General features: G+C 42.0%; 1 protein-coding gene across 5 annotated transcripts in view; it reads right to left on the bottom strand.

Moving 5' to 3' along the window:
- Window positions 1-418: 418 nt before the first annotated feature.
- Window positions 419-12,989, bottom strand: part of xylb (xylulokinase homolog (H. influenzae)) — a 255,464-nt gene continuing 242,893 nt past the window's right edge. For 4 of the 5 annotated variants that reach the window (XM_069914852.1, XM_069914856.1, XM_069914855.1 and 1 more), the window contains one exon: window positions 580-667. Coding sequence is in view for 1 of the 5 variants with exons in the window: in XM_069914853.1 (XP_069770954.1) it covers window positions 605-667 (63 nt within the window). In the remaining 4 variants the exon portion in view is untranslated. Of the gene's footprint in view, window positions 668-12,989 lie in introns of all 5 variants that reach the window. The other variant, XM_069914853.1, reaches the window with a different exon arrangement.

Here is a 12,989-nt window from a genome sequence, read left to right as displayed (position 1 = left end):
CCACTTTGGGATGAACCTGTTTGACTATATGTGGAGATGGTCGAGGTCTTAAATGACTATTTCACATTTGTATTATATAATGAAGGCTACAGAAGTAAACATTCAGATTTCTTCTCAGGGTTGGGAAATCTAAAACTGGACAGCATTGTTTAAGGTGAGAGGGAAGAGACTTAAAAAATACCAAAGGGGCAACCTTTCTACACAACCTGATTATGGGTATGTGGAACCAGTTGCCAGAGGAAATAGTAGAGGTGGGCACAAATAACTTTTAGATAGGTTAGAAAATGTTTAAAGAGATATGGGCTGAATGCAGGAAAATGGATTGAGCTCAGGAAGACAAATTGGGCCAAAGCCCTGTTGCTGTGTATACACCTCTATGAGAAATTATTTCATGCAGAATTGGAAAATACTACCTGTATTTTGAAATCAGATTCAATTTTAATGTATAAAATGTGATTGAATATTCACTGTGGACCAACTTTCAGGGTGAAAGAGGAATTTCTGCTCTTAAATTGGAGAATCCTTTAAAACGATGAGTACAGGCACGACAGATTGAAAGGCATCCATGTTGGAAATTTCCCAGGTGCATGCAGATCAGTACTTCTCAGGATCTGTTCCGCACCAACTTCTCTAGCTCCTGGTATCGTGCTACAATTGGACAATATATCTGGAACAAAAACAATCAAGAAAACAATGAAAGGAAAATCTGTACATGACACTGGATTCTTTTCACACCATTTTGCTCTTCAAAAGATATGTATTGTACATTGGATGAAATCATTATTAGAACATGAGGGGCATGACTTGTTTGGTGCCAACCTCTTTAACAGGCAGCTCCAGACCAGATCATTGATTCTGTTTCCATCAAACTTAGTCAGCAATGAGTCGAAATCACAGCCACTCAAAACATGAAAATCTTTCTTCTATTTTATTTCCCACCATGTTGAATCTGCCTTCCCTACTCTTGGTCCTTGGATTGTTCAATGGAGCTATTGGCAGGGGTGGAATATTTTGCAGAGCTTGTGCTGGCTACGTACCTGAAAATGCCAGAGTGCACCTGCTTCTGTGGATGGTCAAGAGGTGCCACTTTTTTTTATGGAGGGAAAGCAGCAAAGTTACCAGAATCCAGAAACGCTGGTTACCTTTTACATCCTCTAGATGCTGTGTGACCTTTGAGTTTCTCCAGCTCTTTTATGTATTGCAAAGTTATCATAGCTACATTCTAGAGCAGCTATGGCCCCCTGAGGACTCGGCTCAAAGTTTCCCTGTGAAACAGTCAACAGGCAACTACACAAAAAACATTAAAAAATATTCAGTCTGTGCCCCCCTTAAATGTGCTGTAGCACACTTGTGCTAGAGGACCAATTAACTAATATTTAGCAAGAGAATGCTCTTTCTAAGCTGCACTGATTGGTACATAAATAAATTGTTAAAAAAACTAATTAGGATTTTTAACAAAACTCTGAATAAATCACAGAGTTGGTCTACTTCAGACATTCATATATATATATAATATATATGTTTATATCCAAGAAATAAATTAACTGATGAAATATCATATCATGAAGCAGACCATATTTGCACAAAATAATTTTTTATTCAAAAGTCGCAGGCCAAATTAGCAAAAGATTATAGAAACAATTATCCGTAACTGACTTTCAGTGACACACATCCTCAATGTACAGCCTGTAGAAAGAGGAATGATGAGAGAGTGAGGCTGTCACAGTCTGATGCGTGAATCATTCCCTTGCTAGCAAATCTGTATGGTTTAAGATTAATCTCTTGAAATATATGATACATGGATTCATTTTTTCATCATGCCTAATAACTGAAATAGGTATTAATGAAAGATTTAACAAAACCTATGGGAAAAACGAAATTACTCTGCAGCCACGGCCTGGAATGTACCGCTGGCAGTACAATAAGCTGCTGCATTAGCCCATCGTCATGAGTGTGGAGCAGCTTGCGTTAACCTGTTGTTATCACACACTGCAAAATTGCTGGCAGGAAGTAGTAGTTTATTGGCACGATATCTTGATTGCATGGATTAGCTTTACTGGGGATATTAATATCTGCAGAGTCAATCTTTAAACTTTATTTCAGCGTTAGAATAGGAATTTATTGTCATGAACATGTCACAAGATTCATTGTTTCGCTGCAGCATTAAAGTGCAAATATTTATATAAACCATGTTACAAAATAAGTAAAAATAGTGCAAGAAAAAGAAAAATGAGGAAGTGTTTATGCTTTATTTATAAATCTGATGGCAGAGGGGAAGAAGCTGTCCTTCTGCTGCTGGGTGTTCGTCCTCGAGCTCCTGTACCTTTTTACTGATGGTAGCAGAGTGAAGAGGGTATGACCTGGGTGGTGGGGGTTCTTGAGAATAGAGGCTGCTTGCTTAAGGCACCGCCTCTTGTAGATGTCCTAGTTTGCCCTTCCAAAATGCATCACCTCACACTTGTCTGCATTAAAATCTATCTGCCATTTTTTGGCTCATTCTCCCAGTTGGTCCAGATCCCTCTATGAGCTTTGAAAGCTACAACGACTGTGTCATCAGAAAACTTGCTGATCCTGTTCTCCACATTATCATGATGTTGCCTACCAAGTTAGCGACTGTCTATAGAGTTTTTTTTTGTCCCATGCATTGGCTCCTCTGTACTGCACAGTGATGTAACCAGTCCGAATGCTCTCCATGGTACACCTATAGATGTTTTTGAGAGTCTTTGGTGACGTACCGAATCTCCTCAAACTTCTTATCAAGTCTAGCCACTGGCGAGCCTTCTTCCTGATTGCATCAACATGCAGGTTCCAGGACAGATCCTCAGAGATGCTGACACCCAGGAATTTGAAGTTCTAAACCCTCTCGACTGATGACGCCTTGATGAGGACTGGTTCACGTTCTCCTGATTGGTTCTCAGAATCTAAACAATGCCACTACTGTCCATTCCTGAATGCCCTGCCATTTGAAGACACAGGGATATTTCAGAGGACATTAAGCCTCGACTGCATGGAGGTGGCAGTTTTCTTTCCGTGAAGAGCTAACGGAACTGAATTCTATCATTATACAGTCTGCTTTGGATTGAACATCAGAGCCATCCATCTGCTTGACTCTTAAACAAGTCCTCAATTTAGCTGCAATTCAGAACGGGCAGAGAAATGCTAGCTTTGCCAGCAATGACCATCATCAATGAATGAAACAAAAACTATGATAGATAAAGCTATTCATCCACTTGTTTGGGAGATTACTGTCATAATTATCCACTTCTCCTATCCACCCACATATTGTGGCTGCAGTTGTTATAGTGTGCATGGCACTGGGAGATGAAGGCCTTTTGACACTGGTAGATGCCTGGGAAAAAATTAAGATCATAAAAGTTATACAGCATTGAAGCAGGCTACTTGGCCCATCATATCCATGCTGACTAGCGGGCAGCCAACTGTATGAACCCCATCTTCCAACACTGCCTTCTCTGCTTATGCGATTCAAGTACTCATCCAGACACTTCTTAAATGCTTCTGCCATAATCTCGGGCAGTGTATTCCAGGTGGCCGGCACAGTTAGGATAGCCATTAGCAAGATCCTATTACAGCGCCAATAACTTGGGTTCGAATCCCACACGGTCTGTAAGGAGTTTGGACATTCTCCCCGTGTCTGTGTAGTTTCTCTCTCCCCCCCCCCCCCACCAGAATGTAGAGAGTTGAAGGTTAATTTGGGTGTAAATGGGCAGCACAGGTTTAAACGGCCAGAATCGGCTTTTATCATGTTGTAAATAAAATTTAAATTTAATGTACTGTCCACTCTCTTGGTGAAAAAAGGATCCCCCTCTAAAGATCTTACCCTTTATCCCAAATCTATATCTTCTATTTTTATCCACCTTTGATATGGATAAGAATCCTGCAGTCTACCCTTTCCATGTCCCTCATAATTTTATTTCTCTCAATCATATCCTCTCTTAACCTGTTCTGCTCCAGGGAAAATAGACCTAGTCGCTCCATATCAGGTACCATCCTGATGAATATTCTCTGTAAAATCTCATCCTTCCAGTTGAAGCCCGACCAATCTTTTATAAAGTTGGAATCTAACCCCTCCCCCGCTACTATATTCAATATGCTAACTTATAAAGGCCACTATTTCACACCTATGCCACCACCTTCAAATTTCTTTGGACTTGAACACTAAAGTCCCTCTGAGACTCAGTACTCCCTTGGTAAACTTATTGATCATGCCTTCCACATCCACATCTAAATTATTCACGTATGCTATGAACAACCAAAGGTCCAAGCGCTGATCACAGGCAGCCAATTACAAAATCAACTTTTTATCATCACCGTTCATCTCCTAGGGGCAAGCCAAGTTCTCCTGGAAGTTAAACATTATCCTGGAAAAACCTTTATTGTTGCTGTGTCAAAATCCTGGAACTCCTCGTCAAACAGGATCGTGAGAGTGCCATCATCAGATGGAATACAGCACTGCTTTCTAGTAAACTAGAGACATCGTAAAATGACAGATTTGTTAGAAAACTTTGAACATGAAGTTGACTTGCTTCTTGTCAGGTGTGCCAAGATATAGCAAAACGTTTTGCATGCTGTCCAGGAAAGTCAGTACGGCAGGAAGTGGAATAGTGAAACAAAAGTGCAGAGTTATTAGGGGAAAGGTGCAGGATATGGAGATATAGTACAATTAAACAGTGCAGAGGCATCATCTTTTACCAATGAGGGGTTCATTGATAACAGCAGGAAAGAAACTGACCTTGAATCTGGAGATCTGCAGGCTCAATTTTAACAATAAAAAAAATTTGGATGGGTATATGGTTGGGAGGGGTATGGAGAGCTATGGACTGGGTGCAGGTCAGTGGGACTAGGCAGAATAATATTTTGACACAGCCTAGATGGGCCAAAGGGCCTGTTTCAGTGCTGAAGTGTTCTTTGGCTCTGTCTCTTCTGCCTGACAAAAGGAGGGAAGTGACTGGGGCGCAACAAGCCTCTAATATAGTGACAACTTTCCTAAGCTGTACATACAGATGAAGCTAATGGAGGGGACGTTAGTTAGTGAACAGAATTTTAGTCAAGAGGGTAACATCATAAAGAAGAAATAAAATTGTTGCACCCTAATTTGAAGTTTAGTTGCTAAATTAATATCACTCCTTTGACCACACAAGTTGGCTCGTTACTGATGAAGAATAATTATGCAGAAATTATATTTTAAAATAATCAGCTTTGATATTAAGCCAGAAAATGTCATACTAAAGGTCCCTGTCATTTCAAATTAGTCGGCTAGTCCTCCTGTAGCTCCAGCCCTCTGCTCACACATCCAAGGAATGTAATGTCACAGGATTAACCTATGTATTCTATTTCGCAAAACGCATGCTTTCAAAGCACATTCAGCTACTTTATCCAACAGGATAATAACCTGAAAGTTGTCTTTTCATTCTTCATGAATGGGCAAGAAACCGGGAATGTTGAGCAGCAGCAGTTCGGAGGAAACAGGTGCGACGAGATCGTCGGGAATTCTGTCGTCCCACAACCGACACCTACGTCTACATTTTAACCAAACAACAGCAAAACCTCTTGTCATTTGTTCTTCTGAAGGATACAAACCATGACAAAAGATGTTTTGCATTTCCCTGAAGCCCAGAATTAAATGAATTGATTAACAGGGGGGAGAAAAATGACTTTGATATATTGTATATCAACAGTACAAGAACAGTCCCGTCGGCCCACAATGCCTGTCCTGAACAAGATGCCAAATTAACCTAAATCTCTTCTGTCTCCATATGGTTCATACATCTCAATCCCTCCTTCTTCATGTGTCTATCTAAAAGCCTCTTGAACACTACTATCTTATCTGCTTTCCCCATGACCCCACCTATCCACTCTCTGGTACAGTAGTGTAACCTGGAAACTTGTAAATGGAATGAGAGCAGTATTTGGTGGACACTAGAGTGTGTGCACGGAATATAGTTAAGGGTTGAGTTGCAGCCTTGCATTTGCACAATTGTTAAGGGATGATCCCAGAGATGGTGCTGTTGCCAATCCTCACTGATTGGGGTCTGCAGGTCGGGAAGACAAGGACCCTTTTGCAGAGAGGGTTGCTGAGACTTAGGTCCAGGAGTTTAGAGATGAGTTTGTTTATAACTATTATCATGAAGGTGAAGTTATAGTCAATTGGTTGACTTTCAAGACTAGGTGTCCGCGCAAGTTGTTTGGGTGGTTAAAAAGGCTTATGGTATGCTGGCCTCCATTAGTGGGGGATTGAGTTCAAGAGCTGAGAGGTAAATTTTCAGCTCAATAAAATTCTGGTGAGACCACACTTGGAATATTGTCAACTCATTTCAGGAAGGGTGTGGAAGCTATGGAGAGGGTGCAAAGGAGATTTACGAAGATAAATCTTGGACTGGAGAACATGCCTTATGAGGCAAGGTTAACAGAGCTAGGGATTTTCTCTTTGGCTTGAAGAAGGATGAAAAGTGACTGAATAGAGTATGAGAGTCATAAACAGATTGGACAGCCAGCACCTTTTTCCCAGGGCAAGAGTAGCAAACACGAGAGGATATCTGTATAAGGTGATGGGAGGAAAGTTTAGGGGAGATATCAAGTCTAAGTTTTTTTTACACAGAGTAGTTGGTGCTTGGAATGCTTTGCCAGGGGTGGTACAATAGGGACTTTTAAAAGACTCTTACACCAGCACATGGATACAAGAAAAATAGACGAAGGGAATGTTTAGTTTTTTGAGTAGGTTTCTATCAATCGCACAACATCGAGGGCTGAAGGGCCTGTAGTGTGCTGTAATGTTCTGTTCTGAGACCAGAGTGATGGAATCCTTCATCATGTTGTCTGCCTTCTTGAGGCAGCACATCACAAATATGGTTTTTACACACAAGTGACGTTAATTTCCCATAATAAATTTGCATACTCAACTCAGGAGTGACCGTTCACACAGGAAGCACGTTTACACTGATTTTCTCTGTTGCAGTGATTGTCGGAGGGTGGGCATGGGTCAACGTTGGCCCAGATGTGCAACGTATGACCGATGCATCGTGTCACTACGTCGATGTCATCAATGACATCATTAACCTGCGTCCAGAAAAGCCTCCCAGCAAGAAGAGGAAAATAGCGTGTATGTGGAGTAGCTCACGGATCTCGGGAGCCGTCCAATGTTTCGACACTGACATCGTGGTCCTTTGTGTGATGTAAGTTGAATGTCTTCTTGGCTTGCTGCAGATTTAAAATTCCCAGGTTGCAAGCTAAATGCGTCATCGTGCATAACCAGGAATGCCGTATTCATTAGCCCATTTTTGCGGAGCGCCTGCAATTCAATTTAGACTGCAGGCAGCCCATAAAAATATCCAGGGCTCCTGCAGGGAAAATGTCGGGATGGAAATTAGCCCCATCCCGACCTTTTTACACAGCATGCGTCGAGAGAAATTTGTGCAAATTTCCCACTTCTCAGCAGCTGTGTAAAAGTGTAAATGTCTGCAATGGATGGGAGGTTGGAGCCAGTGACTGGCTGCTTTATTTAGTGTCTTCTGCAACCCTCTCTCTGCCTTCGTGGGCAATCAATTTCTCAAATCAGGTTGTGATGCAACCATCCAGTACACCTTCCACCATGCATCTGTAGAAGTTAGATAAGAATATCTGATAGCATGCAAAAGTCTCATCCGACTCCTTGGGAAGAATCCCTTAAAAGGAAGGCATGAAACTGGTAGATGACTTTCCTTCATTTGCTTTATTTAAGAAAGGATGGAAATTAATCTATCAAAAAGGCATAGAAATCCTCCAAAATGGAATTAAAAGTAGAAACACGTTAGAAATTGAAAAAAAAAGAAATATAACAATGCATCCTAATCTGTACTCAAAAAAAGGGAACTAGAAAGAGATGATGTACGGAAGGACAGCCATGAGGGAAAATGATGAAGCGTTCTAAGTTGCATGTAAAATACTACTATCTGAGATGGACTTGAGTGGTTCATTTGTAGGCTGTCTTCTTCTTTCTTCTTCTTTGGCTTGGATTCGCGGACGAAGATTTATGGAGGGGGTAAAAGTCCACGTCAGCTGCAGGCTCGTTTGTGGCTGACAAGTCCGATGCGGGACAGGCAGACACGGTTGCAGCGGCTGCAGGGGAAAAATGGTTGGTTGGGGTTGGGTGTTGGGTTTTTCCTCCTTTGCCTTTTGTCAGTGAGGTGGGCTCTGCGGTCTTCTTCAAAGGAGGTTGCTGCCCGCCAAACTGTGAGGCGCCAAGATGCACGGTTTGAGGCGATATCAGCCCACTGGCGGTGGTCAATGTGGCAGGCACCAAGAGATTTCTTTAGGCAGTCCTTGTACCTTTTCTTTGGTGCACCTCTGTCACGGTGGCCAGTAGAGAGCTCGCCATATAACACGATCTTGGGAAGGCGATGGTCCTCCATTCTGGAGACGTGACCCACCCAGCGCAGCTGGATCTTCAGCAGCGTGGACTCGATGCTGTCGACCTCTGCCATCTCGAGTACTTCGACGTTAGGGATGAAAGCGCTCCAATGGATGTTGAGGATGGAGCGGAGACAACGCTGGTGGAAGCGTTCTTGGAGCCATAGGTGATGCCGGTAGAGGACCCATGATTCGGAGCCGAACAGGAGTGTGGGTATGACAACGGCTCTGTATACGCTTATCTTTGTGAGGTCAACCAGTTTACCTATCTCGGCTGCACCATATCATCAGATGCAAGGATCGACAATGAGATAGACAACAGACTCGCAAAGGCAAATAGCGCCTTTGGAAGACTACACAAAAGAGTCTGGAAAAACAACCAACTTTGTAGGCTGTACACTTACACTATTTGCGTCTTGAGATTTAAACTGGTAGACAATGTCCTAGTTTGTCTGCAATACTAAATATTGTTACATGACTGCAGAGCAGAGTCAGGAGATGACTCTCCTGTTTAAACAGTTCTACGGTATGTACACCCACATAGATAAAGCAGAAAGTGAAACCCACCTTAAAAAAAACACTTTGAAAATCACCTGAAATGTTGAGAAAAAAGGTCTCTTTGCGCCTGAACAAATTCATTTGAAATTGAAAGAATAATCTGTTCCCTTTTAACAGATAAATCTACCGGTACTTCTGCTATATTCCTATAAAAGGTTCAAACACTCGTAGGCCAGCTGGCAACACTGAACTTTCTGAAATACAGCTTTTTAACTTATCACTAATGGTAAAACATCTTAAAAAGCCAGAAATGAGTTGGAATTATTCATACTTAACACCTCAACAAGTGCAAATGAAGCACATTATCCATGCTAATGTATGGTAATTAACTTGCCCAAAACAGCCTTGATGCCTTGACTGCATTTACAGCATGGCAATAAGTCAGTGTGTAAAAATGACCAACGATCAGGATATCTTTCCCAGGGGCTTAATTTCTTCTGGCAAAATACATTGATTAATGCACTTGTGTAAAATTTGTTTGGTGCTCTTTTAACAAAGTCATTAAACCAATTAAAATAAACAGGGCAGCTTAAATGTTGTGTTAAAGGAACAAAGTGATTTTCCGTCAAATAATTTAACTGTTGCATTGCTAGAGAAAATTAAACCCAAGAGTGTTTAGTTACAAAAATCTATTGCCTAATTAATTAATTTGCATGAATTAATAAGGTATAATTGCTCTACTTCCCTCATATATGGTCTGACGGGCAACAGCTTTATAGAAAGAAAACCGTGTGGTGGATGATGTTATGCAAACGCACATGTCTGCGTCATGTCACGTTAAGTTCTACCTCGAGTTTCGGTGGGCGCCATCTTGGAAAAACGAAGTGACTGCAATCTATGTTTGTTAAAGCTTTAATAAAGTGGTATACAAGACAGAACTGGCAATGAGGATTAAAATGGACAAGTCTACATTCTGGATGATGGAATCCACAGGATTTTGCTGAAAGAGGACACTGGAGGTAAAGGTAAAGGTTCCATTATTGTCACATAATACTACATTTAGAATGTAACGTACATGAAATTCTTTAACTTTTGTCTACCGTAAGCCAGACAGACAGTTGCCACTTCGTCCAGTGCCCCTCACAGACACCTACAGCGCGGTCTCCCCTCCAGGTACTGACCAGTCCTGAGCCTGTTTAGCTTCTGAGATCAAACAATCTCAGACATATTCCTACTAGGTAGGAATTTTGTTGTGTAAACATCAGCCGGGACATCATCGAGCAGTAACTGCATGTGTATGTCAGCATTGAAAATTTGCGACAAAAACAACAAACAAGTAAAAGTGAACTGTACTTGGATAACGGATTTACCTTGCAAGTGAATATTAAGTTGTCATACCCACACTCCTGTTCGGCTCCGAATCATGGGTCCTCTACCGGCACCACCTACGGCTCCTAGAACACTTCCACCAGCGTTGTCTCCGCTCCATCCTCAACATTCATTGGAGTGACTTCATCCCTAACATCGAAGTACTCGAGATGGCAGAGGTCGACAGCATCGAGTCCACGCTACTGAAGATCCAGCTGCGCTGGATGGGTCACATCTCCAGAATGGAGGACCATCGCCTTCCCAAGATCGTGTTATATGGCGAGCTCTCTACTGGCCACCGTGACAGAGGTGCACCAAAGAAAAGGTACAAGGACTGCCTAAAGAAATCTCTTGGTGCCTGCCACATTGACCACCGCCAGTGGGCTGATAACGCCTCAAACCGTGCATCTTGGCGCCTCACAGTTTGGCGGGCAGCAACCTCCTTTGAAGAAGACCGCAGAGCCCACCTCACTGACAAAAGGCAATGGAGGAAAAACCCAACACCCAACCCCAACCAACCAATTTTCCCCTGCAACCGCTGCAACCGTGTCTGCCTGTCCCGCATCGGACTTGTCAGCCACAAACGAGCCTGCAGCTGACGTGGACTTTTTACCCCCTCCATAAATCTTCGTCCGTGAAGCCAAGCCAAAGAAAAGAAAAAGAAAAAGAATATTAAGTAGTGAAAATAGCAGAAGGATGTTTTGGTGAATATTAAGAGACTCATCTGATTACGTCGATAGGTTTGACGTGTATTGGATTGCCCATGATATAAAAGGTATTGACACTTGCAACAAGAAACAAGCATTGTTTTTGAACGAGGTGGGGAGCAGAATATAAGGTCATATCAAGTCTCTAATGACACCTGCAAAACCATATACCAAGACTTATAAAGAATTATGTGACCTGGTCAAAGACCACCTGCCCCAAAGCCCATATTAAAGGCGGAAAGATACAACTTCTATACCAGAAAGCAAAAAACTGGCAAAATCGTGAGCCAATATTTAACAAAATTGCTTAAGTTGTTGGAGATATGTGTTTTTGGTAACTTTTTGGATGAGGCCTTGTTGGTAATCGGCTTGGTTGACTGCTATGCCCAATAACGCTTGTTGAGCACAAAAGCTGTGGACGTTAAATCCACCATTGAGCTTCGAAATAGCCAATCATCACATTGTGGTCATACATGGCGATCACTCAGTGAAGAAAATAGACCAACAAGAATGCTTCTGCTGTGGGAGAAGTAACCACAGCCCTGAAAAATGTTACTACATGAAGATCAAGTTTATTCATGTTACCACGTGGGACACATCAAGTCTAAGTGTCCTAGTCAGAACACAAGAGAGAAAGAGGGACACAGGAGGAAGAAACATCAGAAATTCAAGTATAAAAGAGGAGTCATGTGATGGAGTAGTGGCCGGTAGGAGAATACCAGCCCTCTCCAGAAAAGAAGGAAAAGAGTAAAGAAAAAGCAAAGCCCCAGACACACAAACCACAACAAATAAAAAATAAAGGTGTGGAGGAAATGGCACCAAAGAAAGAAAAGCCAAAAACAATGGGAAGAAAAGAAAAAGGAAAGACACCAGAAGAGAAAGGTGAAGGCCTTGCCTGTACGAAGAAGCAGGGGCCCACCGTGGAAAGAGGAGCCCACACCCTGAGGTCAGTGGAAACCCCGCAGGGTCGCACCCCACTGAACGGAGGACTACAAAAATAGATCATAGAGCCAAACAGAGGTCCGCAACCGCGTACGAGAAAGACAACACCGACGGGAGGGGGGACCAGCTGTGGAGTGGAACTCCACAGCTTGAACAGCTGAGAAAGACCCGTCAGCAGGGCTCCCAGTGGGAAGATACAGAAAATAATGGGAGCAGGAGGGAGGAGAATGAAAAAAGGAAATCAGAGACACAACAGATAACCAGCCCAGAAGAAGAGGACCAACATCAAGACACCATAAAAAAAATACCCAAAAAACTGAGACAAGCAGCCCAACAAGAAAGTCAGAAGAGACACAGATACAAGGAAGAGAAGAAGAAGACACAAACCCTAGAGCAGACATAGAAGAAGAAGAAGGAGGAGAACATCAAGCTCTGCACAGAGAAATAGAAGATAAAGGGAATGGACTGTACATAGATTAACAAAATTTTCAAGAATATATGGAAGCAGTAAAAGAATGGCAGACAGGAGAATTTAATGAAATGAAAAGAAGAATAAAAGGTACAGAAGAAAAAGTGAGCAGATTAGAGATGGTCATGACAGAAATAGGGAAAAGAGTAGACAAGGTGGAAGAACGAGAAACAGCCGTAGAAGTGGAAGTGGACGACTTAAAAAGAAAATTGGAAGAAACTGATAAAAAAGTTAAAGAAACACAGGAGTTGTTAGCTCAGAAGATGGATATAATGGAAAATTATAATAGGAGAAACAATATAAAGATAGAGGGCCTTAAGGAAGATGAAGAAGGCAAAGATATGAAAGAATTTATAAAAGAATGGATCCCCAGGGTCCTGGGAATGCCAGAAACACAGGAAGGAATGGAAATAGAAAGGGCACACAGAACACTAGCCCCTAAACCACAGCCACAACAAAAACCAAGATCCATTCTAGTAAAATTCCTGAGATATACGACAAGAGAAAATATATTGGAGAAGGCAATGAAAAAAATGAGAGAAGACAAAAAGCCACTGGAATACAAAGGTCAAAAAAAAATTTTCTACCCAGACAAAAGTTTT

The sequence above is a fragment of the Narcine bancroftii genome, chromosome 1 (assembly GCF_036971445.1).
Source record: "Narcine bancroftii isolate sNarBan1 chromosome 1, sNarBan1.hap1, whole genome shotgun sequence".
Lineage (NCBI taxonomy): Eukaryota > Metazoa > Chordata > Chondrichthyes > Torpediniformes > Narcinidae > Narcine > Narcine bancroftii.
This window is presented reverse-complemented; position numbering and strand designations above follow the sequence as displayed.